Genomic DNA, 24,797 nt, shown 5'->3' with positions numbered 1-24,797 from the left:
ATAGATACATTTTATATTATATCGCTCCCCTTCTGGTATTTTGGCCGATTCGGTGGGGTAGGGAGGTATGCGATTGCCTGTACTGCCCTCCCCACTCTAGCCCTCTTAGTGGGGGGGGTGTTCTATTTTTATGGAGAAGTCATAGTTTGTGAACACAATTAGTTGAATATCTATATAATATAAACTATGTATTGATATGTGAATCCATTGTATATTATGTCGCAACACACTCTAATCTCAAATTTTATTATTATTAAATATAAAATGAAAAAGGGTTGTACCAGGTGGGAGGTGCGATACATGCAATCGCCTTCCCTCCCATCGACAAACAAATACTTTTTCTTTTTGTATTATAGTTAAGATATTACAAAATTAAAAAAATCTGTCACTAATATAATTTATATATGCTATAAGTTAAATTCTTATATCGAGTCGCCCCACCCTATTCTTTAATGCCAAATGCAATCATTAGCAGAAATTATAAAAAGGAGCGAGGATTAATCGTTTTCACTCTATCCCCCCTCCCCTTTCCAGACAGAGTTTATGTAATTTCACAGGAATTTATGATAATTATTTTAAGAAAGACTTTGCTTTGGAAAAATTAGAATTCAAACGAAATTTTTCAGTACAAGAGTAACGACTGAGATGAGTTCTAAACCAAAATAATAATTTCCTAGTCGCCTTTTCCAACCTTTGCTCAATCTGATATCTTCTAGTTACATAAATTTGGGACTATAACTCACAATTTACGCTTGAATTATATTGAATAGTAATTATCGAATAATTTTTTCTTCGGCGGCGACCCTCAAAGCTTTAATCTAAATATGTGGGGTATCTTATCTTTTTAAGGAACAAATCGGTTTTATTTGCAATGTATTAAGGGCCTATAAATTCATATTAGAAATGTTTACAACACTATTCAAAAGGTCATTTTTAATAGGGAGCTTTAGGTCAGGAGAATGCGTTTCTTCAGTGAAGAATGCAAGAAAACACTTATGTCGTCGGGGCTTCGCCCCGTACTCCACTGATGAGTAATGAGATGTAGATGTCAGGAGAATACGTTTCTGCAGTGAAGATTGCAAGAAAACGCTTTTGGCGTCGGGTCTTCGACCCGAACTCCATTGATAAATAATGTGCTGTAGATGTCAGGAGAATACTTTTCTTCAGTGAAGAATGCACGAAAATGATTTTGGCGGCGGGGCTTCGCCCCGAACCTCACTGGAGAAGCATAGAGCGTTTCCCCAGACCGCCAAGCTTGCAAGAGAAAGGCCTCAACATGACTGGGTTTTTTTTTTCGCCGAAGGTTGAGAAACACTGCTTTTTAAAAAAATGCTTATATATATATATATATATATATATATATATATATATATATATATATATATATATATATATATATATATATATATGCTGTATGCACGTTTATGCATAGGATTAGGGTTTACTGTGCGCTAGGGTTAAGGTTTGAAAAAAAAATCGCCCCCCCCCTCCAAAGCTCTGGATCCGCTAGGGGATGAACTGTGCAGTGGTTTCCAAATCAAGGAGCTCTCCATATAGTTTTCTTTCTATTGGGGGGGGGGGGGGTTTGGGGCCAGTGTCTTGTACGGGCCTCCTGGTAAAGAGAGCAGTTTTGGAGGACATGGTCAGTATTTTCTGGTGACACTCCACATGGGCAGATTTCACTTGTTCCAATTCTATCTCCAGGGAAAACTTCTTTCTAGTTACACAGAATACTTCAAAGTGATGTACGTAATACTATTTTAGAAAACAAAAATAACGGACTAGCTTTAGTCAAAGTTAAATGGGATTGATTTTAATTCTAAACACAGTGTTAATATATCATAGGAGGAAAAAAATGTGTTCTAATTATATGTCCATACTTTCTTTTCTTTTTTATTCCATTCTTAAAACCATCCCGGACTCGGCCTTATACAGTGCTACCCCAGCTGCTAATGGGCGAGCGAAATAATTTTTTTTTTCTTTTATGGGGGCGCCACTGAGAAACACTGGCATACTCCTTTTGCCGGATTCTAGTAAACCATGACTCACGCTAAGCAACATTGCATTGGACACGATTTTAGTTTACAGTTCGTGAACAATCTTACATCAAAATACTAACAATCGAATCTTTTTCTTAAAATTACTTTTATTTTTAGCTACTTTTAGCTCTTTTAAAAAAAAAGCCCTCGTCAATCCTAAGCTCTGGGTCCGCCCTGGTATGATAAGTATTAAGCCTCAGACCTATATATATTTTACCTTGTTGTCTATTTATAGCATAAGACACGAATCGGTATTTCCCTTTTTGTAGTTCTATTTTTTTCAATTTAGCCTTTAAATATCAGACATTGGAAGGCCTCTAAACAGTTACAAGCTCATTATGTGTTATGTCAAGTTATGTGTTATTAATTTCATAAGACAATCATTTCATTCAAGGAATAGATCAATTGCATTCTAATAGAATATGAAGTGCGTAGCCTACTATCAAAATTTTTAAGCATAGTTTTAGACCGACGGCAATTTCATTTGTTAATTTAGCTATTAGATAGATCTAGACATCTTTTTAATACTATATAGATCTACATCTAGATGTCTCGTGAAAGCATTGTTGCATTATATATTGAATTTAATGCTATGGGCATATACGGTTTAAAAGGCACTGAAACCTTGTCAATGCGAAAACATTTAATGAATCATTCTTGTCAAATGGGAAAACATTTTTCAGGATAGATATCGATATATCTAGCGAATCACGTAAACTCAATGAAGTTACAGACTTGAGCTGAAGACCTATGTGCACATTATAAGTGTCCCTCTTAAAAAATCTTTAAGATCTAGTACAGACTCCTCGTATGCTTACACTCTTCTATAATGGAAACAACAAATTCAAAATTTTGAAAGTCCACTTAACCTTTCCATTTTTTTGCCAATGAAAAAGTCGGAAACGAAAGAGATCTCTGTGGAAGTGAACAATGACACGATCTGAATGAGTCACAGAGTAGAAAGATATTTCTGTGCATTTATTAGACACGTACGATCCTGCACAATAAAGTGTGTTGAGTACCATGCGAACTGTGACTGTTTTGTACAGCACTGCAAAGACTGGTTATAATATAATGTCTATTGTATTTTATACTGCAGTGCAAAGGGTGGTTATAATATGATGTCTATTGTATTTTATATTGCAGTGTAAAGAGTGGTTATAATATAATGTCTATTGTATTTTATATTGCAGTGTAAAGAGTGGTTATAATATGATGTCTATTGTATTTTATATTGCAGTGTAAAGAGTGGTTATAATATAATGTCTATTGTATTTTATATTGCAGTGTAAAGAGTGGTTATAATATAATGTCTATTGTATTTTATACTGCAATGCAAAGAGTGGTTATAATATGATGTCTATTGTATTTTATATTGCAGTGTAAAGAGTGGTTATAATATGATGTCTATTGTATTTTATACTGCAGTGCAAAGAGTGGTTATAATGTGATGACTATAAAAAACATGATATGATTATTTTACTTTTTAATTTTAATAAATTAGAAGTTGTTTGTTTTTTTCAGAGCACAATTACATTTCCAGCATCATTGTTGATGTTTTACAAAAATGGAAACAAATATAATGAAATAAAACTTTGTAATCGACAGTCTAATTATATAAAATGGGCCAGATACACTGCCTATGGTCAGGGCCGGTCTTAGGCCACTGCAACCTAACCTAGGCCCCGCGCGAATTATATATGTAAAGTATTAAATTAAACCATTTTGACTTATTATTGAAGGGTTTCTGTCATTCTCCTGAAATTGTAAAATATACGAAAAAGTCATGAAAATCTCCTGAAATTATAAAAAATCTTTTGAAAACTGAAGCAAATCTCCTTAAAAACAGACAAATTGTCATTTCTAGGTGTCAATCAATATGGAAAACGCCTATCCTACTAGCAATTTAAAAAAAAAACAGCATTGTAAGCTTTCATTTAATAAAATATAATAATAAGGCGAATTTTAACCAAAACAGGAAGTTCAAATTCTTAATTTAATTTAATAGTCGTTGGCATACAAATATAGATCTCGACCTCTAATAAAAATCTTAATTTTCACATATTATCCTTATCACAACCAAAAATAGGCCCCGCGCTATCCGTTTCGCATAGGACCCCGCAATCTGTAGGTCCGGCCCTGTCCATGACAGTCGCCTTCGAGGAATATATTTCAAAAAAGCTTCTTATACTCTTTTCCCATCTTCTTTCAAGCACTTCAGTTGTGTTTGTTTTTCTAAACATTTTTAAAGTTCATTGAAATGTGTACAATTGTGGGGGGGAAACAACAACAGTCAAGTTACGTGGGAAGGGAAAATACAAGAAAATATTTATCTCGATAGCGCCATGGAACTGTTTTATTTTTACTTCTTTTCTTTTCCTCAGCATTAAGACAAAAAGCTACAAGCCACTGAACAACTTAGCAAAAAATAAAAAGCTGTTTGTTACAATAGTTAGAATGATTAATTTTTATCCTCAAATAATGCAAATTATATATATTGTCCCACTGGCGGATCCAGGGGGGGAGCGGTAGGGGCGATCGCCCCCCCCCCACTCGGCCGACCCCCCCCCCCCCGGGGGGCGGACGAATTTTAGTATAGAATTCACACAATTTGTATACGAATTTATTACTTATGTTAATAATATATACTAATTATTTATATTTCAACCTATTTTTAGATTATTTCGCCCCCCCCCTTTCTAGTATGTTGGCGATTTGGTAGGGTCGGGAGGGGGCGGTGGCATCAATCCGCCCCCCCACCCCGCCACCACCATAAACTTTTGAGTGGGGGGGGGCGGTCCTATTTACTTGTAGATATCACAGCTTGCTAACAGAATCAATTAAATATCTATATGATTAAAACTTGTTATTGGTATTTTAACCGGTCTTTATATTATGTCGTTCACCTGTTGGCCGATTGGAAGGGGAGGAGCGAATACCTCTACTACCTTTCACATCTAAACCCTTTGAGTGGGGGGGGGGGCGGTCCTACTTTTATTGAAAAATCATAGTATGTGAACAAAATTAGTCGAATATCTATATAATATAAACAGGTGGAAGGACGATACATGCAATCACCTTCCCCCCATCGGACAAACCGATACTTTTTCTTTTTGTATTATAGTAAGAAATTGCAAAATTAAAAAAAAAATCTGTCACTAATATAGTTTATATAAAGTAAATTCTTATATCGAGTCGCCCAACCCCTATTCTTTAATGCAAAATGCAATCATTAGCAGAAATTATAAAAAGGAGCGAGGATTAATCCTTTTCATTTTACCGCCCTTCCCCTTTACAGACAGAGTTTGTGTAATTTCACATGAATTTATCATAACTATTTTAAGAAAGACTTTGCTTTAGAAAAGTTATAATTCAAACGAAATTTTTCAATATAACAGTCACGGTTGAGATGAGTTCAAAAGCCAGATGATCTTTTCCTAGTCGACCTTTTCCAACCTTTACTCTATCTCATATTTTTCTAGTTAAATTTAGGACTATAATTTTATTGAATATTATTAATCGTTTTTTTTTTCGGCGACGATCCTCAAAGCCTTAATCTAAATATGTGGGGTATCTTATCTTTTCAAAGAACAAATCAGTTTTATTTGAAATGTATCAAGGGACTATAAATTCATATTAGAATATTTTCCCACATTTTTCAAAAGGTCCTTTATAATAGAATGAATAATGAGCTGTAGGTCAGGAGAATGCGTTACTGCAGTAAAGAATGCCAGAAAACGCTTTTACCATCGAGGCTTCGCCCCGTACCTCACTGATGAATAATAAGCTGTAGATGTCAGGAGAATGCGTTTCTGCAGTGAAGAATGCAAGAAAACGCCTTTGGCGTTGGGGGCGAACTGATAAATAATGAGCTGTAGATGTCAGTAGAATGCGTTTCAGTCGTGAAAAATGCAAGAAATTGCTTTAGGCGTCGGGGCTTCGCCCCGAACCCCATTGATAAATAATGAGCTGTAGATATCAGGAGAATGCGTTTCAGCCGTGAAAAATGCAAGAAATTGCTTTTGGCGTCGGGGCTTCGCCCGGAACCCCACTGATTAATAATGAGCTGTAGATGTCAGGAAAATGCGTTTATGCAGTGAAAAATGCAAGAAAACTCTTTTGGCGTCGGGGCTTCGCTCCGAATCCCACTAATAATTAATGACCTATAGATGTCAAGAAAATGCGTTTCAGCCGTGAAAAATGCAAGAAATTGCTTTAGGCGTCGGGGCTCCGCCCCGAACCCCACTGAGGAAACTTAAAGCGCTCTCCTAGACCCCCAAGCTTGCAAGAGAAAGGCCTCAGTATGACTGTTTTTTTTTCTGTTTTTTTTTTCGCCGAAGATTGAGAAACAGTCTTTTTTTATTCTCATATATATATATATATATATGCGTAAGCACGTTTATGTATAGGGTTAGGGTTTACTGGGCGTTAGGGTTAGGATTTGGAAAAAAATCGCCCCCCCCCCCACTCCAAAGTTCTGGATCCGCCAGTGTATTGTCCCCGCTAGTGCAGATGTGCGCACTGTCATAGAATAGACTGGAAAGGATGTTAACATTAGGAAGAGAAGAGAAAGAGAAAAGACTGTGTTTAAGTGCCCTAAGAAAGATGTTGTTTTGTGTACCTGTAATGTCGTGTAAATAAACATATATGTGCCTCGTTGAGTTGCCTCACTTAAGGTATTACAATTTATATAACATATATATATATATATATATATATATATATACATAAATACATATATACATACATACATAGGCCTACATATATTGTATATGTATACATACATATATATATATATATATTTATATATATACATATATATGTGTGTATGTAAAAGCTCATACTATACATACAAAACATTGTTTATAAGTTTGATAAATTGCTTAAAGCTGCATGGTTCTCCTCAGCCAAAGGTAGTAGCTAAATATTATAAGCCTGGCCAATTGAATTTAACTTTTTATGATTCGCTAAGATTAGAACTAATAACGGTAATACGCTGATAAAAATGTTCCCTAAAAACAATGTTCTAGGATATATATATATATATATAGTGCTACTTTCAAGTGAAAAAATAAAACAGAACAAATGAACGGAAATTCTTGCACTGAACCTAAAGAGATTTATGTGATCGCTTATTGCCTGCGTTGTTGTTTTTTTTAAACCTGATAATACAAAATTATGATCTTAGTAACACACACGTGTTACACATGTGTGCTTCAAACAACTTCGCATTAGTCCTTCAATTGCGAAGCAAAGAAACAGAAATTCACAAGACGTTAAAAATAGAAACATGACTAAATCTAACAATTAAAGATCATTCTTTACAAAGTAGTCTACTAGATTAGAAATAATACCATGTATATTCAGGCGACTTAAAGAAAAGCGAATGTATCTGAGAGAGATGCAATAACTAAAATGAAAAGAAATCGACCTCTTCCATCGTAGATATAAATCTAGATCTAAGAGATTCCGTCAGCACACGTGCTTGGGGAAACCCCTTTGACGGGATTTTACGGCGGAAGTGAAACACTTCCTTTGGGGCTTAAGCTTAAGTTAAATAGTACCATTGTATGTAAAAAAAAACAAAGTATTATTTCGTTGGAATAATAACATTTTTTTTCGTTTGTGATAACTAGATTTAGACCTTTAAATTTAAACTTAGCATTGCTAAAATTAACTAAATAACAGACAAGAAAGAGTCCTAACTATTTAAAATAAGTTTCCAAAAACAGCTCTATATTGCCTACGCTACAGGCACAGGTCTGTCTGCATTCGATTTTAAATCTTATCATTTTGAATTGTTTAATTAAGAGATTTCTTTTCAAATGAAGTTGAACACAAACTATTTACTACCCAAGGACTAAATGGACATAGGAAGTTTCAGGAGTAAGTAATTCATCTGTGTAGAATCTTTATTTAAGACCTACGCTAGATGACCTACGCTCGCTGTCTTAAGTTATAATCGGTCTTTGTTATAGGCTAAGAGGAGGGAGAGAACTGTGCATCAATAATCTTTATTTGGTATTGTACGCCCTAAAACATGTCACAAAAGTAGATTCTAAATTCTGATTGTAGACTTCGAGGGGCCCAGAGCAAGTGTCATATGCTGGGCCGACAGGATACTTAAAAGTAAACAATATATTCTATGCTAAAACACTGATTTGGGCTTGCCCGCCTCTGATTCTGGACCCGTAGGACTTGATAGTATTATAAAACGTCTTAAGGTACCATTGGTCACTTGATTACGTTTCAGTTATTTTTGTTCTCATGATAATTTTAAAGACCTTTAAACTTATAATTAAAAAAAAATATTTTAGGGAAAATCATCGTCGAATTTCGAAGAAATGTCAACACTGAGACTGGGAGTCTACTAGGGATTATTGCGGTATTTGTCCCCGCATATTTCTATAGGCTGACGGAGACAACAGAATTTCCCTATCGTTGGCTTCGACGCAGGTCTTGGGGCTTTCGCCCCCCCCCCTCCCATCCCAAAAGCCTCCTCTGTGGCTTTTTCTGAAAAATAGTCTTGTCGATGACTCAATACACAGTCATACTTATTACGGGTTGCATACCAAAGGGAAAAAGGAGGTAACCTATTTATTTTACATTCTATCTACAAACAACCAGACTCACACACAGGAATTGTATTCCTTGATTTCTCATTGACTTTCAATACTAATTCATATAGTTATTAAAAAGAAAGAAAACAATACACATTAGCTCATACATAATTTTATGGCTAATGATTTTTCGGCACAGAGAGGGGGAGTGGGGGTTAGGGTAAAAAGCGCAACAACTATCCTGCGTATAATTAACACAGGAGCGCCCCAAAGGGCCGTGACACCGCAATTTTATTTTCGATCGAAGAGTTCTTTTGTTCATGAAAAAAGTTCGCAGAGTGTCTCTTAGTGGTCTCAGGCATACAAGTCTCTTAGTGAGTGGTCTCAGGCATACAAGTCTACTTGATTATTTCAAAGAATATATTTTAACATATACAAAATACTTTATGATAATTTCATATTTGTATGTATGTATGCATTCAAACCATAAATAAAAAAATATACTACTTTTCAACTATTCTGAAATGTTTTTTTTTTTTTTTCAAATTGTTGAAAGAATTAAATATTGCGTTTGACATTATATTTAGAATATCGAAAGAAAAAAATAAAAGTTTTTTTTTGCCCGAAAAAAAAAATCTTCAGAATATTTAGTCTTAAATATTGGATTAGCATCCTATCTACCAACATTTATACATTTCAGAACTCCAATCTTGAAGTCCTTATATAAGCTGAATAATTGGTGGAAAAATACCAAAGATTACAATTTCAAGCCAAGGTGAGTAAAAATGTAGAACTCAAAGACAGATTTCACGCTATAGTCTGTTAAGACTATTCAGCTACTGGAGAACTGGCACTCTGATCTAGAATCAATGTAGCCCGTGAAGAAGTGACTCATCGAACCCTTCCGCACTCTCTACATCCGTAAATATTTTTCGGTGGGCTATCTTTGACGAAGGTGTGGTACATCCTACAAACATAAGAGGAACTTACTTTGTGCTCGGCCTTCAGCCTCGTCTCGTTAGGGAAAACTGAGGGACTTTTTAGTTGTCAAGGAATTAGGCCTCGCCACTTTAAATGAAATAGAAATCGTCACACTTGTCAAGCGTATGACGTACTCAAGTTTGTAGATTCTCTCTAGACAATATAAATATTCTGATAATCCTTTTTCAAAGCATATTCCGGGATAGAGAGATTCATTGCGCAAACAATAGACGGATTTGTATCTATGCTATAAACAAATTAAGTTAGTTTTTGTTTATGGTATGTAAGTATGTTACAGTTGTTAGGTTCTAAGTGATGAACTAGAAAGAAATCAACAAGAACAACAGTTCAAGACATGACATATTTTTTACTCACATATAGGCCTATTAATTAAAGGCGCTAGAAAAGGCAAAGAGCGTTGGATGGGGCATATTAACTCTTTCTCTCCGTATTATTTTCCTCGTTCCGATAGAATTATTCATTTTGCTCATTTGTATTTCACTATCCTGTTAGGATTAAATTTCAATAACTTGTGTGTTTGATATTAGAAAATTTTATATTTGGTATCCAATTATAGGGAAATGCACAACACAAATTCAAGTTTATAAATCCAAAAATCAATTTAGTTTAATGGGGTTAATTCAAATTTGGCATCGTCAATTAGGAGAGAAAGAGTTAATAGAAGTTTAAAAAAAGAAACAGTTAATAACATAAAATTACAATAGGCAGTTTAAATAAGTATAAAACATTTGACTTCGGTGACTGTAGGCCTAATCTAATTTGTTGTATATGGTTGTACATAATATCTAGGCCTATAGTGTAATTGAAGTGACGCGTGTCGGTCTAGCCATATGTGTGATCCGGCTGACACAGGTCAGTGTACTTGGAGCGAACTGATGTAAACACTCCCCGTGTAGAGCATCGGTGAAATGGTCAAGGGGCGATCTAAAAAAAGGACCTGTGTTTTCAAGAAAAGGCCTTGGCTTAAGTTAGTCCGGGACAGTTTGAGGTCCAGCAGATATTACAGTAGCCTACAAGCTGAGTACAGCGATTAAATAGCTGACGTTTTTAAAGTATTTGATTGTTTATTTATTGTTCCATTTAAGTGTCTCGTTATGTGGAGTCCGAGTTGTCAGGTAGGCCTACATCAATGTATTCAGTGTTTTTTTTTAAAGAGAATCGTTACAATACTTATACTATTATAAATTATTATTAAAATTACAGATTACACAATTTAAACCATCGTAATCAATCAATACAGATAGTCTAGTGGGTGAGTATGTTAAGTCAAAATCTTGCTTAATTTGACTCTCTATTTATTGAAAAAGAATACAAAGTGAGTTTTGTGTTATCACAAACTCAGAGGCGCCCCCCCCCCACCAGTTTGAAACTCTCATTAGTCAGGTAGAGCTGAGCCATAGGCTCTTGAAACACAAGGCTAGCAAAAGTGAAAGAGACCGCCCTCTTACCGGCCTGATTTATCAGTCTTCTGTCTGGAAAAGGGCCTTAGTAGTGTCTATTGCTGTCATTTTCAGTTACTCGAACACTACGGACTAGAGATCGACGCGGCCGAAGGCCAAGCACAGCGGGTGCCTCTGCCATTTTCTTCTCTATTCCGCGCTAACCCTGCGGGGCTCGCCCACGGGAGTCTTGTTTCGCTACTCGTTTAGCCTAATTCTTTCCTCCTGGGATCGTTTCCACCCGGGCGTTGTAGGCAGGGTAGCATGCCTCCACATCTGCCAATGGAGGAATACTCAAGCCATGGACTTGTTTTTATTGTATAAAGTATTAGCTTTTCAAATAACCATTTGGCATTGTTTTTACTTGAAAAACAAACAGAACAACCTTTTATTATAATGAAATTTCTGACTTGTACTTATTTATTTTTTTACCCAAAAGGAGAAAAAAGCTTTTCAATAACTTTTTTTTCGACTTCAATGTGACAGACAGACGACGCGGCTTTTCATCTTAAGGGTTCCCCTAACAAAAATAAATTCAGATTGAGACTTTTGGGGGACTAACATATAGCCCACCGGAATGCAAGTCACTGCATGAACCATCCTGTAATTGATTTTGGACCTTAAAAAATAAATTTCTACTGGTTGTAGTCCTACAATAATAAATTTGGTGCGCTCGGAATTTATTTTTTTCTCAATTGCTTTTGCACATCGCAACATTCGTGCTTATAAACAAATTTAATAATGCTCCAATTTTGTGTAGGCCAGTGGGGGAAGGGTGTATATGGGAGAAGGTTTTCGTGACGTAATTTTTAAACATTCTCTCGGTATTCGAATTCTAGACGAGACGGACGGACGGACAAACATACTAACTCGTATATCGGAAATTTAAACGCACAGGGTCTCTTTATATATCTCCCCGAGTATGTTCACACCGCGACTGCTGTTTTTTTTTTTTTTATTTATTAGTTTGTATAGAGCAGTGATGTTCAACCTAATTCGACCTGCAAAAAAGATCCGTTCACTTTTCCTGGTAGATTCTACATTCATATTCCCATTTCATAAACTCTTCAACGCGCAATAGTTCAAGGTCAGAGAAAAAGTGAGGGGGAGTGTTTTTCTACCCTTGTGCCGACGTTTTGGTGGACCGGATGGAACCACGTCGAGCGCCGGGTCTGTCTTGCGGGCCGTATTTTATGCATCACTGGTATAGAGTATTGAAACTCTCCAGAAGGACCGTATAGACGAATTATTTGTTACGTAAAATGTGACTAGTATTATTCAGTCAAGTCAGATCTTTCATAAAAGGTAAGGCGAGCGCCAACCGTGTTAACATACATTCAAAGTGGCCCATTGGGTGGTCATATCCGGCCCATTTAGGTACCGGCCCACAGGAAATTTGCCCGACTGCTTATATAGCCAGTCCGCCTCTGGCTTTATCCGAGATTGGGTTTGGTATAAATAACGTGTACAAACTTTTTACCGGACAGACAGAGTGAGTTGATATAAGATGAAGGGAAAGACGGAGTAAAAAGAGATGATGGACTGAAAGGACGCATTTTTAATGGTACCGGTATATACTTGCTTCATTTCAGCATAAAGTGTTAAATGCAAAGTGACAATTGTTAGCAAGTCCCTTAATGAGCTACATATTTTGTCAGATCTGATGCGTCCTTTGTGTGTGCTGCTGAAATAAGTGCCAGTAGAATGAATCTAGATAAAACAATACTATTTAATCAAGCAATTTTCTTTTTTTTTTTTTAAATTAAGGATTAATTAATTAAATGCCAGGATTACATTTCAATCATTCATTGTGCCACCTTATTGAAAATCAAAAGAGGTTCGTACAAAATTAACATGATTTGCGCGTTTTTAAACCACAGTTCGGTAATTTCCTTTGTAAATATAGATTTTAAATATATAATTACGATCGATCCATGTCAGACCCCATGGCACATGGTGAAGTCGGCAAGCAAACGGTTATTTGAACCATCAAATGTGTACATTTACAGCTACGCGGTTCTTCCTCAGTTCACTAGGCGTATACAAGAAATCACACTTTCATCGATGCAAAGCATGTTTTACTTTCCTTTACTTCGAAATTTGATCAAACCAACGATTTGCTGTTTCTGTTTTAAATGTATCATGTGACTGATGTCATTGAAATACAAAAAAAAAATGTAGGTTACAAAAAGAGCATTGTCGTACTCGTAACAACCGTGGCACACGTCCCTGTGGAGTGCTTTGGGTTCCCACATTGGGTCGGGGGAGGTAAGAATGTTAGGACTGTAATTTTAAAAAAAGCGAAAAAAAAAAAACAAAACAAAAATAAAATGATAAGTATAAGGTATAAGCCAAAGGTCCTTTTAGTTGTTTTTTTTAATTGTTTTTTTTTTTTTTTTGTTGTTTTTTGTCGACAGTTTGTGTGGAAACACAAACTTAAAATCGGCCCCCGAAGTGGTCCACCCAGGCAGGCTTCAATATTTTCAGAAAGAACATCCAAAATGAAATTTATATCAAAGATAAATGAGAGATAAGAATGGAGAAAGAAGGTTGACAGATCTTGTGTAGTGCCCCAATGGTGCAGCAGATCAAAGGATAGGTGCAAGTGAATGCAAAGTTAGATGTGAGCCTGGCCTAACTAGTTCCCCTTTCAGACCTTGTGGTCTATAGGGCAGATGATGTAAAGTTCATCTGTTTTTGTGGCCTACAGTGTCATGTAGACAGCACAACGACCAACCGCCTTTACTTTTTCCCCAACTAATGTCAGGTACCCATTAGAGCTGGGTAGACTCAGAGGCGCCCAAGGATTCCGAAGTTGAAAATCCCAGTCTTCACCAGGATTCGAACCCGGAACCCTCGGTTCGGAAGCTAGGCGCTTTACCGAGCCTCTCCTGCTCTTTACATAATGTAATTGTTTTGAAGAGACTGTATCTTTTATTTGAATCCTTACTATCAATCGAAAAAAAAATTTGAAGGAATCGAAGTTTATAAGATTACTATTCGTTTTAAATTAGGTCTAACTTATAATGCATACTAATTAGCCTTTTCTCATTAAAAAAAACTGCTTGCGTAACTGATTTTATAAATTAGAGTTTTCGCTTTCAGGAAAAAAAAGGTAGCCGTTGCATCAGAACTTTGAATGGTCTAAAATATTGTGATGTCGGATTTTCAATATCCTTGCTAGTTTACGAGATCTCCCAGTCTTCACCAGGATTCGAACCCGGGACCCTCGGTTCGGTAGCTGGGCGCTTTACCGAGCCTCTCCTGGTCTTTACATAATGTAATTGTTTTGAAAAGGCTTAATCTTCTATATGAACTCTACACCCCCATGTGTAAAAGTAATATTATAGAAAATGAAGTTTATAAGATTACTATTCGTTTTAAATTAGGTCTAACTTATAATGCATACTAATTAGTTTTTTTCCCTTTAAAAAACTGCTTGCATAACTGATTTTAAAAATTAGATTTTTCGCTTTCAGGAAAAAAAAAAGTAGCCGTTGCATCAGAACTTTGAATGGTCTAAAACAGGGGTGGGCAACATTTTAGTATCGAGGGCCGCATTAAAGAAAGTTTGGGAATGGCGGGCCGCATAAATATATATATATATATATATATATATATATATATATATATATATATATATATATATATATATATATATATATATATATATATATATATATAAAGATAGGCTTGCTGTGTAGAATGTCTTTTAATTTTAATACACTGTATTACCATTTTATTTAAAATTGCTTTTGTCTTTTTATATCACAATATCCCCACAAACATACAATTGTACTTAATGTGCAGTATTTTACTTCTTATACTCGTGCATAATGTTTTTTAACTGTGAAACTATCTTACTAGTTGTTAACCCTGTGTGTGACTGCTGTCAAATTACAGTCAGTCAACATTGACCAGTGATTATACTTGTTTTGTTTCCACAAAAATACTTGCTCACTGAATGAGACAATTTATGTTTCGGAAGTTAAATGTCGGGGGGGGGGGGGGGGAGCGAAGCCTGCCCTTGTGGAGCATCACCAGAGAATGCTGACCATGTCCTTTAATGGTGCATACTAAATCAAGGGACCCGAACAAGACTCTCCAAAAGACTATTTGGAGAACTGCCTGATCTGGAAACCACTACGCGGTTCATCTCAGATATAGGATTGCTGATCTGAACCCTTCAACGTGTAAAATGAGAACGAAGAAGAAGAACTGATGTATGTGTGCCCAAATAGTGTGAACAGCAGCAAAGTTTTTTTAAGTGTGGAAATACAGCTTCTGGCACCCATGAAACTCCCGTGGTAGTGCTGACTGGAACTTCTCTTTGCTTTGAGTTGTCCTCTGGAGCTGAGTCGGCTTTTCTTAATAAGTGTTGTACTTTTAGTCATTTCACTAAAGATAGTTTCACCTTTCAGCAAAGGAAAATGACAAAAACTATTTTTGTTTGCTTGCCTGTACAAATGGGAAAGCGTAGTTTGAAAAGATTTAACAGGCATTTGCATTTCATATGTAAGCAATCAATTGCTATAGCAATTATAAAGAAAATGAAATTTTGCCTTCCAATCTTCATTAGAAATATTGGTAACAAAGTCACAGTCAGTGTCCTTCAAGTAACATAACTGTTTCATCGTTGAGATTTTATATTCTTCTCCTTTGCATTGCCCATGCTAAGCTAGCGGATACATTGGATTATTTATTCACAAATCTAAACTATTTATGTTTCATTCCCCTAACTAATGTTTAAATTATATGCAGCTTTGTGCAAACTTTGCTGTTTCAAGTTTATGGTTCTCAGTCATAGATCGCGCTCCATCAGTTGTTACACTTGTCATCTTGTTCCAAGCCTACCCAACACTCAAGACATTGTGTCTTGAATTGAGTGTATTGATGTATAGCCAATAAGCATAATATTCGTTTACTTAAAACTTTTTATAATGAGACAGTTTCAATAATAAATATAGATTTTTTAAAAATATTTGCATTTTTATATCTATATACTGTGGGCACACCTAATTTCTGTAGGTGTCGGCGGGCCGCGTAAAACACCTCGGCGGACCGCATGTGGCCCGCGGGCGTAATTTGACCACCCCTGGTCTAAAATATTGTGATGTCGGATTTTCAATATCTTTTCTAGTTTACGAGATCTAAACGGGACGGACGGACAGACGGACAGACATTTCGCACAAAACTAATAGCGTCTTTTCCCCTTTCGGGGCCCGCTAAAAAAGGAAATCGAGGGATATTCGTGGTATAGCGCACGTAGGCCTACGTCTGTAACAGGATCGTCGTAAGGCCATCGTAGTGTTAAGCAAGACTTCTTGCCGCGGAACTTTTATATTTTATCGCACAAAAGTCAACATAAAGATGCTCGGGAAATGTCTAGAACGCCTCAACTTTCTTGGGTCAACCATTCTGACCCAGGAACAAAAATAATTTGTTGTAGACACATTAGCTGGCTTGGACATGTTGACAGAATTTTACGATGATGTTTTGTTTTTGTCTTGAGGCTTTGAATAAGAGATTGACCCTTTACAAAACAATTACACCAATTATATAATCATTATAAGAAATCAGTTAGGCCAGGTTCACATCTAACTTCACATTCACTTTCACCTACCCCTTGGTCTGCACAAGATCCTCAACTTTCTTTCTCCATTCTTCTCTGTCATTTGCCTTAGACAGAATTTCATTCTGATATTCTTTTTGAAAATATGGATACCTGCCTTTTTACCTGCCTGTTTGGACCACTTCGGGGGCTGATTTTTGAGTAAGTGTTTCCACACAGTCTTTGTAACATTGTTTTTTTCTGGATGTCAAACTTGGAAAGTTATCATTAACTTCATCAAATTTAATGTCTGTAACGATCTCATTTTTAATAAAATTCCCCTTTGTGAAAGTTTCGTTTGTTTCTTTATCTCAAAAAGTTCATATTTTTAATTTTAGAAATCCTTTTTCACATGACGCCATAGATAAGCAGATGGTAAGAAACGGTGGAAGGCATTGCTCAATTTTTTTAAGGTCTTATAGTGGCATATGGATCATGCACCGTCAACTTTTATTTTCTTCAAGAATAACTTTTGTTGCCATTAGATCCCTTCTCAGTCTTGGTATTTTTGCTTGAATGTCGCCTTTTTGGAAAATATTTTGAAACTGACATCTGCAATACTTCATTGTTTGTTGAACTAAAGAATGTTTCGGTTGGTGCTAATAGTCATTCTGACTCTAATATCTTTTATCTCGTTTGCTAAAATAATTTATAAACTTTTTAACATTACAGATATACTTTCAGTTATGGGTTATCGAAGAAGAAGAAGAAATAGCCTTAAAATGAGAGAGAACGAAGAAGAAGAAGAGTTATGGGTTTTATCTACATAATGTTTCCATCATCTGATGGAAGTTCTTTATTCAATAAAAACTCGTTGTTAATAGTCACAAACTATAAACTAGTCTAGGTAGTTTTATAGAAACAGTCCGTTGTTTTTCTTCTTTACATCAATCATAGCAACGACTTCCATGTCAATAGTATTTGTAGATTCAGATGAATTCTTCATACGTCTTTTAATATTCCAATATTGGACTTAATTTCAACCACAATCTAAATTAAGTAACAAATTTCTATTTCCTTTCAATACAATTAGTTGAAACTAGTCGACAACAAGAGAATACAGTTTTTGTTTTTTGCTATTAAGTGACTGAATCGTCTCACTAGGAAGCAACACAACCACTCTGGGCACTAGCCAAGAAGAAAAATCTCCTACAATATTCAAGTATATCATTCGGCTGACACATATTAACAATTCCCTCATCTTGGCTACAGCTTTTTATACAGAAAAATGAAAAAAAGAACATCATAATATCATCTTCAGAAATCTCAATGACTTCTTATTTACTTTCCAATTCTACAAATTTACATTAATTACACGTGAGATTTTAATAATAGTTTATGTTGTCATCTGTTAAACATTGACTATTGGTTGGCATCCTGATATTAAGGTGCTAGCTACAAATTCTGTAGATTCGATTTAAACCTTTATTTGAATCAAAGCAGTGCTCATATACATAGGGGCCTACAAGCAGTTGGTAAACATCTGAAAGTAAGGTTTCACGTTTTCCTTGATATATTAAGTATGCTATAGCATTTTAAACCTTTTGATAGAATTTCATAAAAAAAATGAAAATATGTTTAGTCGAAATGAAAAACAAAATAGTAGATGCATCGATTTTTTAAATTGTGAATAACGTTTCAATATTTAGCCACTGTCGTTTATTTGTTTTTTAAATTGTCAACTATTCACAAAGTGCATTTTTTTACTTGGCTGTCACCCCCCTAACGGGTGTCACCCGGTGCGGATCGCACCCCCCACCCCAGTGACCTCACTGGCCCTATGCAAACTCGACATGAAGATCTTCAAAATGGACACCAACAGTTGGGAAAATCAGGCACTGGATAGATCCAGACGAAGGGCAAGTCTAAAAGAAGGGTCCGAGGTTGCATATGGCGTACACACAAGAAAGAAAAGCCATTATTGAAGACAATCGCAGAAGGCGGACTGAAAACTTAAAACAGACCGCCATCGGACTAACTGCTTTATATGCTCGAAATGCGGGAAAATATGCAGGTCGCAATTGGGTTTGCGTAGCCATGTGAAACACTGCGCACATCCTTAATCTTCGGAACCGATGCCATTAGCATTATTAGACCTACACACCAGAAGTAACCAAGAAGGATGAAAGTGCTTCAGCGTCTGGTGATTGCAGATGTCCTGCAACCTGTGACCGCAATTGTGTATCAAGGATTTGCCACTTATTTTACACGAGAAGTTGCAAAGGGGGTAGTATATACCTAGAGACTCTAGGTGTAAAATGCCATAGTGCCCCTTTCTTATTTGAGAGGGTATTGGTGCGGGGGTGGGGCACCCACAAAGTTTTAGAAACGCTGATTTACGTACACTGAAACTTAGTTATTGCGCTTGTACAAATTTCAAATCAGCAGACGCAACCAACAGCTGCGCAAGTTTCAGGCTAGCTGAAGCGGCGCCTTCGACATACGGAGGTCACGGCTGAAGCAACGAATCGTTGTCTAAACATTAAAATTCGCAATATTACTCATGTTTCAACTCATAATAAAACTTTTTTTTTTTTTTATATTTGGAGTGAAATTCTTATAGAAATAGATCATTAGTGATTGACCTTTCTGGTGGTCGGAGTTGGTCTACCCTTCAGAACCCAAAATATCTAGATCTAGAAATTTATAAGTACCGAAACAAAATATTGATTCAACCTGAACTGACGCTGACACCGAAAGTTGGGAAATTTCCGATGTTACTTTTAGCTATAGCCTAAATGTAGTGGCTAGACTAGTAGTACTATAACTATAACTCAATATCTACACTCTACACTATCAGTGTCACTATATTACTATTTTCCTATATATAGATTCTAGATCTATACCCTAAATTAGACTAATGTCACCAGAATTAGAGGTCTAGATAAATTTTGATTATTTATTATTACATTTACGTACTTACTTTTTACTTACTAAAAGTAGATTCGAGATCTAGAATCTCATAAATAACATCTAGGCCTAGCTCTATATAACATTTAAAGTATATAACATTTAAAATGTATTAATTTAATACATTCATTTATATTTTTTGTTTACTTGTCTTGGCCTAGGCCAAGATATATTCTATATTTCCTAAGCCTAAAGGCACTAAAGCATTTTAGTTTTAGTATGAAGTAACTATAGTAAGGACAAGGACATATTTAACATATTATTATTATTATTATGTTTATCTAAGACGTCTAAGTGGTTTATAATGAATCTGATACTAGATCTACATATTCTGTGTTTTAGCATTTTTAACATGTGATGCTGATAAATGATTTCAGTCTGTAGTTTCAAAGTTTCATGGATCAGATTTAGATCTATCTCCTTTTTTAAATAGGGAAGTGACATTAGCTTCTTTCTAGTCCCTTGGACTTGGACTCGGTTACTCATGCTTACTTTACTTAGTGATGCCTGAAAAACTATTGTGAACATGCTCATGCATATTATAGTTCTTTGAGTAATCTAGCTGATGCTTTATTTGGTGTAATGTTAGCTGTATATAGTTTTCAATTCCTTTTTCTTGTATATAGGGCATTAGGGCATATCTATGTTTCTGACTTGGTTTAAATTAAGCAATATATGTCTTTGTCTTCTGGGGCTGAAAATGCTGATGTCAAGTTTTTAGAATCTATTTAGAATGTTATTATTTGTTAGCCTTAGTTTTATAATGCTTAATTAATATTAAATATAGGGCTATTAACAATTGAATAATTATTATTAGCTTTCATTGAAAATACATTTTCTTTTTTTTTTATTTATATCAGAATCTAATAATGTTCACAACAGTGTTGTCTGACCAAGTAATACAGAGTGAGCTCAAACATAATGACAATGTCTTTCAACGCAGAACACACCACAAATAACTTGGACAGTTTGGATATTGAAAGTCCATTTTCTTCTTTGGATTCAGAATTGAATACTTCACTTGAACTAAGTCGCAAGCTCTCAGAAGAAAAAGAAAAAAATAGAAAACTTCAAGAAAAATTAGCTGGTTACAAGACTGTAGGTATGTAATACAAAAACAACTCTGTCTTATAGCTGCTTGTCTTGCTCAACTGCACATTTGGTTCAGAAAGTAGGTTGTTATGGGCGAATCTAATCTGACTTCGACTATGTATCAATTATTACTTAACATTAGCCACAGATCATCATTAATTTAATATACTTGATAACAACATTCAGTTCTATAAAATGAGACTTTATTAATCACTGGGAAATCCGTCCAGTCTTCCTAAAACGTCGCTATTTCTAACTTCTATTTAAAACACAGCCTACTTCTAACATAACGCCATGTTGGTCTCTTGTTCGCCTAAGTCTACTACGTCATTAGTCTGTCTTTCTACATCATTACTCATTACTTTTACCTTCGCTAAAACAATACACAATATATTTGTCTAACAAAACTAACCTACTCTCTAATCTAGTACATAACAAGGTTAACAAAGTAGGATGACCAACAAATCATCAAATTGAAACCTTGACTAGTTTTTTTTTGTAAATCAATGGGTGAATAAATCCAAAGAGCTACCATGAAGGGTATATTCAAAAGAAAGGGTGCAAAGTTTATGTGGCTTTAAGAAAAGGTCGTATATTACAATAATAAAAAAAGAAAGATAAAAGAGATTGTTTTTGGTCAGTTGGTATCGTCAGTTGGTTGAACTCCATTATTTTCATTGTACTAATATTTCTACAGTTTGTATTGTTTCACTTTATTCTTTTGATTGGCATTCTTACTCCATGGGTTGAGTTTTAAAGCATTAACCTTCAATCTAGTTAAAAGCTGTGTTACTGTGAGCTGTTGTATTCAGAGATAATAACACTTGTGTATTTGTAAATATACACAAGAAAATGGCTGCTAATGAATTATGTGGACATAAAGCTAGAAAAACTTACAATATAAAGGCTCAAATTAGGCTTTGGATGGAAATAGTATAGACCTGAGCTTTCATTAATGAAAACATATTGGTCATTGACAAAGGCTAAGATTCTAATCTCAATGCAGTTGTTTAAAGTGAGTACTTAAACTCAACTACTGTGTGTACTCAAAACATATTTTCTACTTCATTTGGGTCTTGTTAGATATTGCTAGCATTGCTTTTGGTCCACCTACTTGGGAGGGAGGTTATTTCTGGTCAAAACTTAAATTGTATGTTTCTTATCAAAGAAATGTTTATTTATTTTCTATTTTTAAATGCCTAGTTCAACAGGTGCCTAAATATCAGAGTCAATTAAAAGATCTACAGTTGAAGTATGAAGAAACAATCAAACAATTAAAGCCACAACAGAAACAAGAAAACCAAATTCAACCATCTTCTGAGGTATATAATGTAAACAGCATTCAGATATTTTAGATTTTATAAATCACTGTTTACAATTGACATATTCTAGAGTATTTAGAATATTGTTTTTTTTTTTTTTATTTATTAAACACTGACAATTATTTCCCTGATATCATAATGTTACATAGTATTCACAATATAAAGGACAAGGTTAAATTAGTACGCTAATCTTGTGCCTGTGGATGTTTTAGTTTTCATTAAAGTTCTTTTTTCCATTTTGTATGCCTTAAAGTATGTTAATTTTTAAAATATTTTTAGCAAACTGAAACACAAGGTCTAACAGAGCTTGCCAATCCAATTTCTACACATTCACCTGTGAATACTAGAAGCCCTTCATTTGTTGTTCTGTATCCACCTGGAGAAGGTGGACATGACAATGGTAGACCAGTGAAAGAAAAGCATACATCCCCAGTCACAGTGTCAACATCATTATTCAAGTCCGTAACTGGTAGCCAGGAGACTGAACTGCCTAAAGGTTTTCAGAACAAGCTGGATATCTCACAACTGAATCCATTGAAGGACCAGAATAAACAAAGTAAACCAGAAGAGGCATATGTGAAATCTTCACGAGGTAGTGTAGAACCATATTTTGTGATCAGTGGTACACATACTATTTATACACCTGTGGATGTACTGAGGCCCCATAGCACTCCTACAATCTACAGACCTGTGCCCATCTCTACGTTTGAAATGAGCAATATTTCATCTCCCTCTGTAAAAGACTTTACTGGGCTAGTAAACTTCCCTGCCCAAGCCACAGGCCCTCCGGTTCATTCATTTGGAATTGGGGCAAAGCCTAAAGAGTGGGCTCCATTGAATTTTTCCAATCAGAAAAGGTACCAGTTTGAACAAGAACAGATGGCTGCACTTGAGAACCTGACTGCTGCCACTAGAAACATTTCTGTTAAGCTTCAACCTGTACCTAATATTAGCCCACCAGGGACATCTTCTGAGTTGAGTCCGTTAGGAGTTAATCTTAATCCACCGGTCATACCTAGTGAATTGAGTCATACTGTGTTTAGTCAAAAGAGTCAAGATCTGTCTCAAAACAATACTAAGTTGACTGGTACATCTGATCAAAATATTTTGGTAAGCCACATTTTTTAAATTATAGTATGTTTGTATTATTAATACAGTTAATTTAAAAAGATTTTAAAGAAAAATACAATTGTTGATCAAAAATGTTTACCAAAGCTGTACAGTGCATAACACTTTTAAACCAAACAAAGTCTAGGATATTGGAAGCCTTTTTTTTAAAACTAGGCCTGTTTGTTTTCTCTAAAGGATATGGCTAGTGATCTCATGAAGTTTAGTACTGTTGGGCTACCTCCTCATGAGCAAAGTGAATTAAATCCTTTAGCATTCAGTGACAAGGCCAAAGGTGTAACAGTAAGAAAAGTTATAACTATTTTGATATTTCATTGCTTGATACAAAATTTACATATCTATCTCATTTTAATGCATGCTTTAATTTTTCTAAATTTTCAAAGTGATATTAAAGTTTTATATTAAAAACTAACATCTTAGATAAAATGTGCAATATTTTTCAAAAGTTATCATTGGCATTTTTTTTATGTCATTAAGAAATCTACAAACTAGTCATCTGTTAAAAATGCACCTTTCTAGAATTGATGCAACATTTTTAGAAGTGTCTCTTTTTATAGACTTTAAGTATAACTCAATTAACTTAAAATATTGTAGCTGTTTATTAAAAATTAAGAGAAAAAAAACAACAAATGCATGTATCTATTTATTTATATTATTATCTGCATCAGTTTTATTTAAAGCCCTTTTTTGTTGTTTTAGCCAGTGCTCAATCAATCCTATCACTTTTATAGACACATGAAACCTATTTCTACAATTCCTCTTATTAGCTAGCAAACTCTTCATGGGTGGAACCTAAAACTTGCTTGGGTGGACACACATTTTGAAAACAGCTCTAACAATTTTCCTAAAAATATGACAGTTTATGCATATCTATGTGGGGAAAAATGACTAGCTAATTTGCCACACAGGAAAAACTCTGGTTTGACCATCATAATTTTTCAAAATATTATCATCTTAAAATTATATTTGGTCTGGAGATAATATCTTGAGCACATGCTAGAGGAAATTTCCTCATATTCAGTAAAGAGTTAAATTTTTAAAAAGGCATTTAGGAACATTTTGCCCACTTTCTTATGTAGAAATTATTACTGGACTGCTAGAATTAATTTGTGACAATATACCTATGTCTATAATAGTTAAACCAATATACAATGTCAATACAATATAAAAAAACAAAAAACTAGAATCTTCTATACCATATCTCTATTCAGTCTTCTAGTCTAGACTACTGTCTTGTTATGTTTGAAGTCTGGATCTATATTAGCAAAATAAAATCTTCTTTACCATGTCTCTAACTAGATTCAGTCCCGTGTTCTAGTCTAGACTATTGTCTTTTAGTGTTTCCAAGTCGTGATCTGTATTATCAAACTATAATCTTCTATACTATATCTCTTGCTAGTTGTCTAGATTACTGGTACTGTCTTTTAATGTTTGAAAGTCTGGATCTATATCACTAAACTTGAATTTTATACACTCTGAGTAGATTTATACATGTCGGCAACCAGAATTAGGGGGGAGGGGGGAGCTGGGTGAAGAAATAAATTTTAAAACATATCTCTCATTCAAAAGTCATTTAGAGCAAAGTCTTACACAAAGTTATTTAGAGTAAAGTCATACACAAAGTTATTTATAGTAAAGTCATACACATAGTCATTTAGAGCAAAGTCTTACACAAAGTTATTTAGAGCAAAGTC

At 35.0% G+C, this 24,797-nt stretch overlaps 1 protein-coding gene across 12 annotated transcripts in view; it reads left to right on the top strand.

Moving 5' to 3' along the window:
• Positions 1-24,797, top strand: part of LOC106055942 (uncharacterized) — a 53,024-nt gene that overhangs the window by 8,138 nt on the left and 20,089 nt on the right. For 2 of the 12 annotated variants that reach the window (XM_056020196.1, XM_056020193.1), the window contains exons 3-8: positions 9,300-9,374; positions 10,805-10,853; positions 20,422-20,663; positions 21,857-21,975; positions 22,255-23,085; positions 23,281-23,385. In XM_056020196.1, the coding sequence (XP_055876171.1) occupies positions 20,483-20,663; positions 21,857-21,975; positions 22,255-23,085; positions 23,281-23,385 (1,236 nt within the window). In that variant the 5' untranslated portion in view covers positions 9,300-9,374; positions 10,805-10,853; positions 20,422-20,482. Of the gene's footprint in view, positions 1-7,562; positions 7,926-8,920; positions 8,974-9,299; positions 9,375-10,804; positions 10,854-19,382; positions 19,530-20,421; positions 20,664-21,856; positions 21,976-22,254; positions 23,086-23,280; positions 23,386-24,797 lie in introns of those variants that run through there. The other 10 variants (XM_056020195.1, XM_056020197.1, XM_056020191.1 and 7 more) reach the window with 10 other exon arrangements.

The sequence above is a fragment of the Biomphalaria glabrata genome, chromosome 2, assembly GCF_947242115.1.
Source record: "Biomphalaria glabrata chromosome 2, xgBioGlab47.1, whole genome shotgun sequence".
NCBI classification, from domain to species: Eukaryota; Metazoa; Mollusca; class Gastropoda; family Planorbidae; genus Biomphalaria; species Biomphalaria glabrata.
Note: the sequence above shows the minus strand (reverse complement) of the source record. Positions and strands in the feature narration are given on the sequence as shown.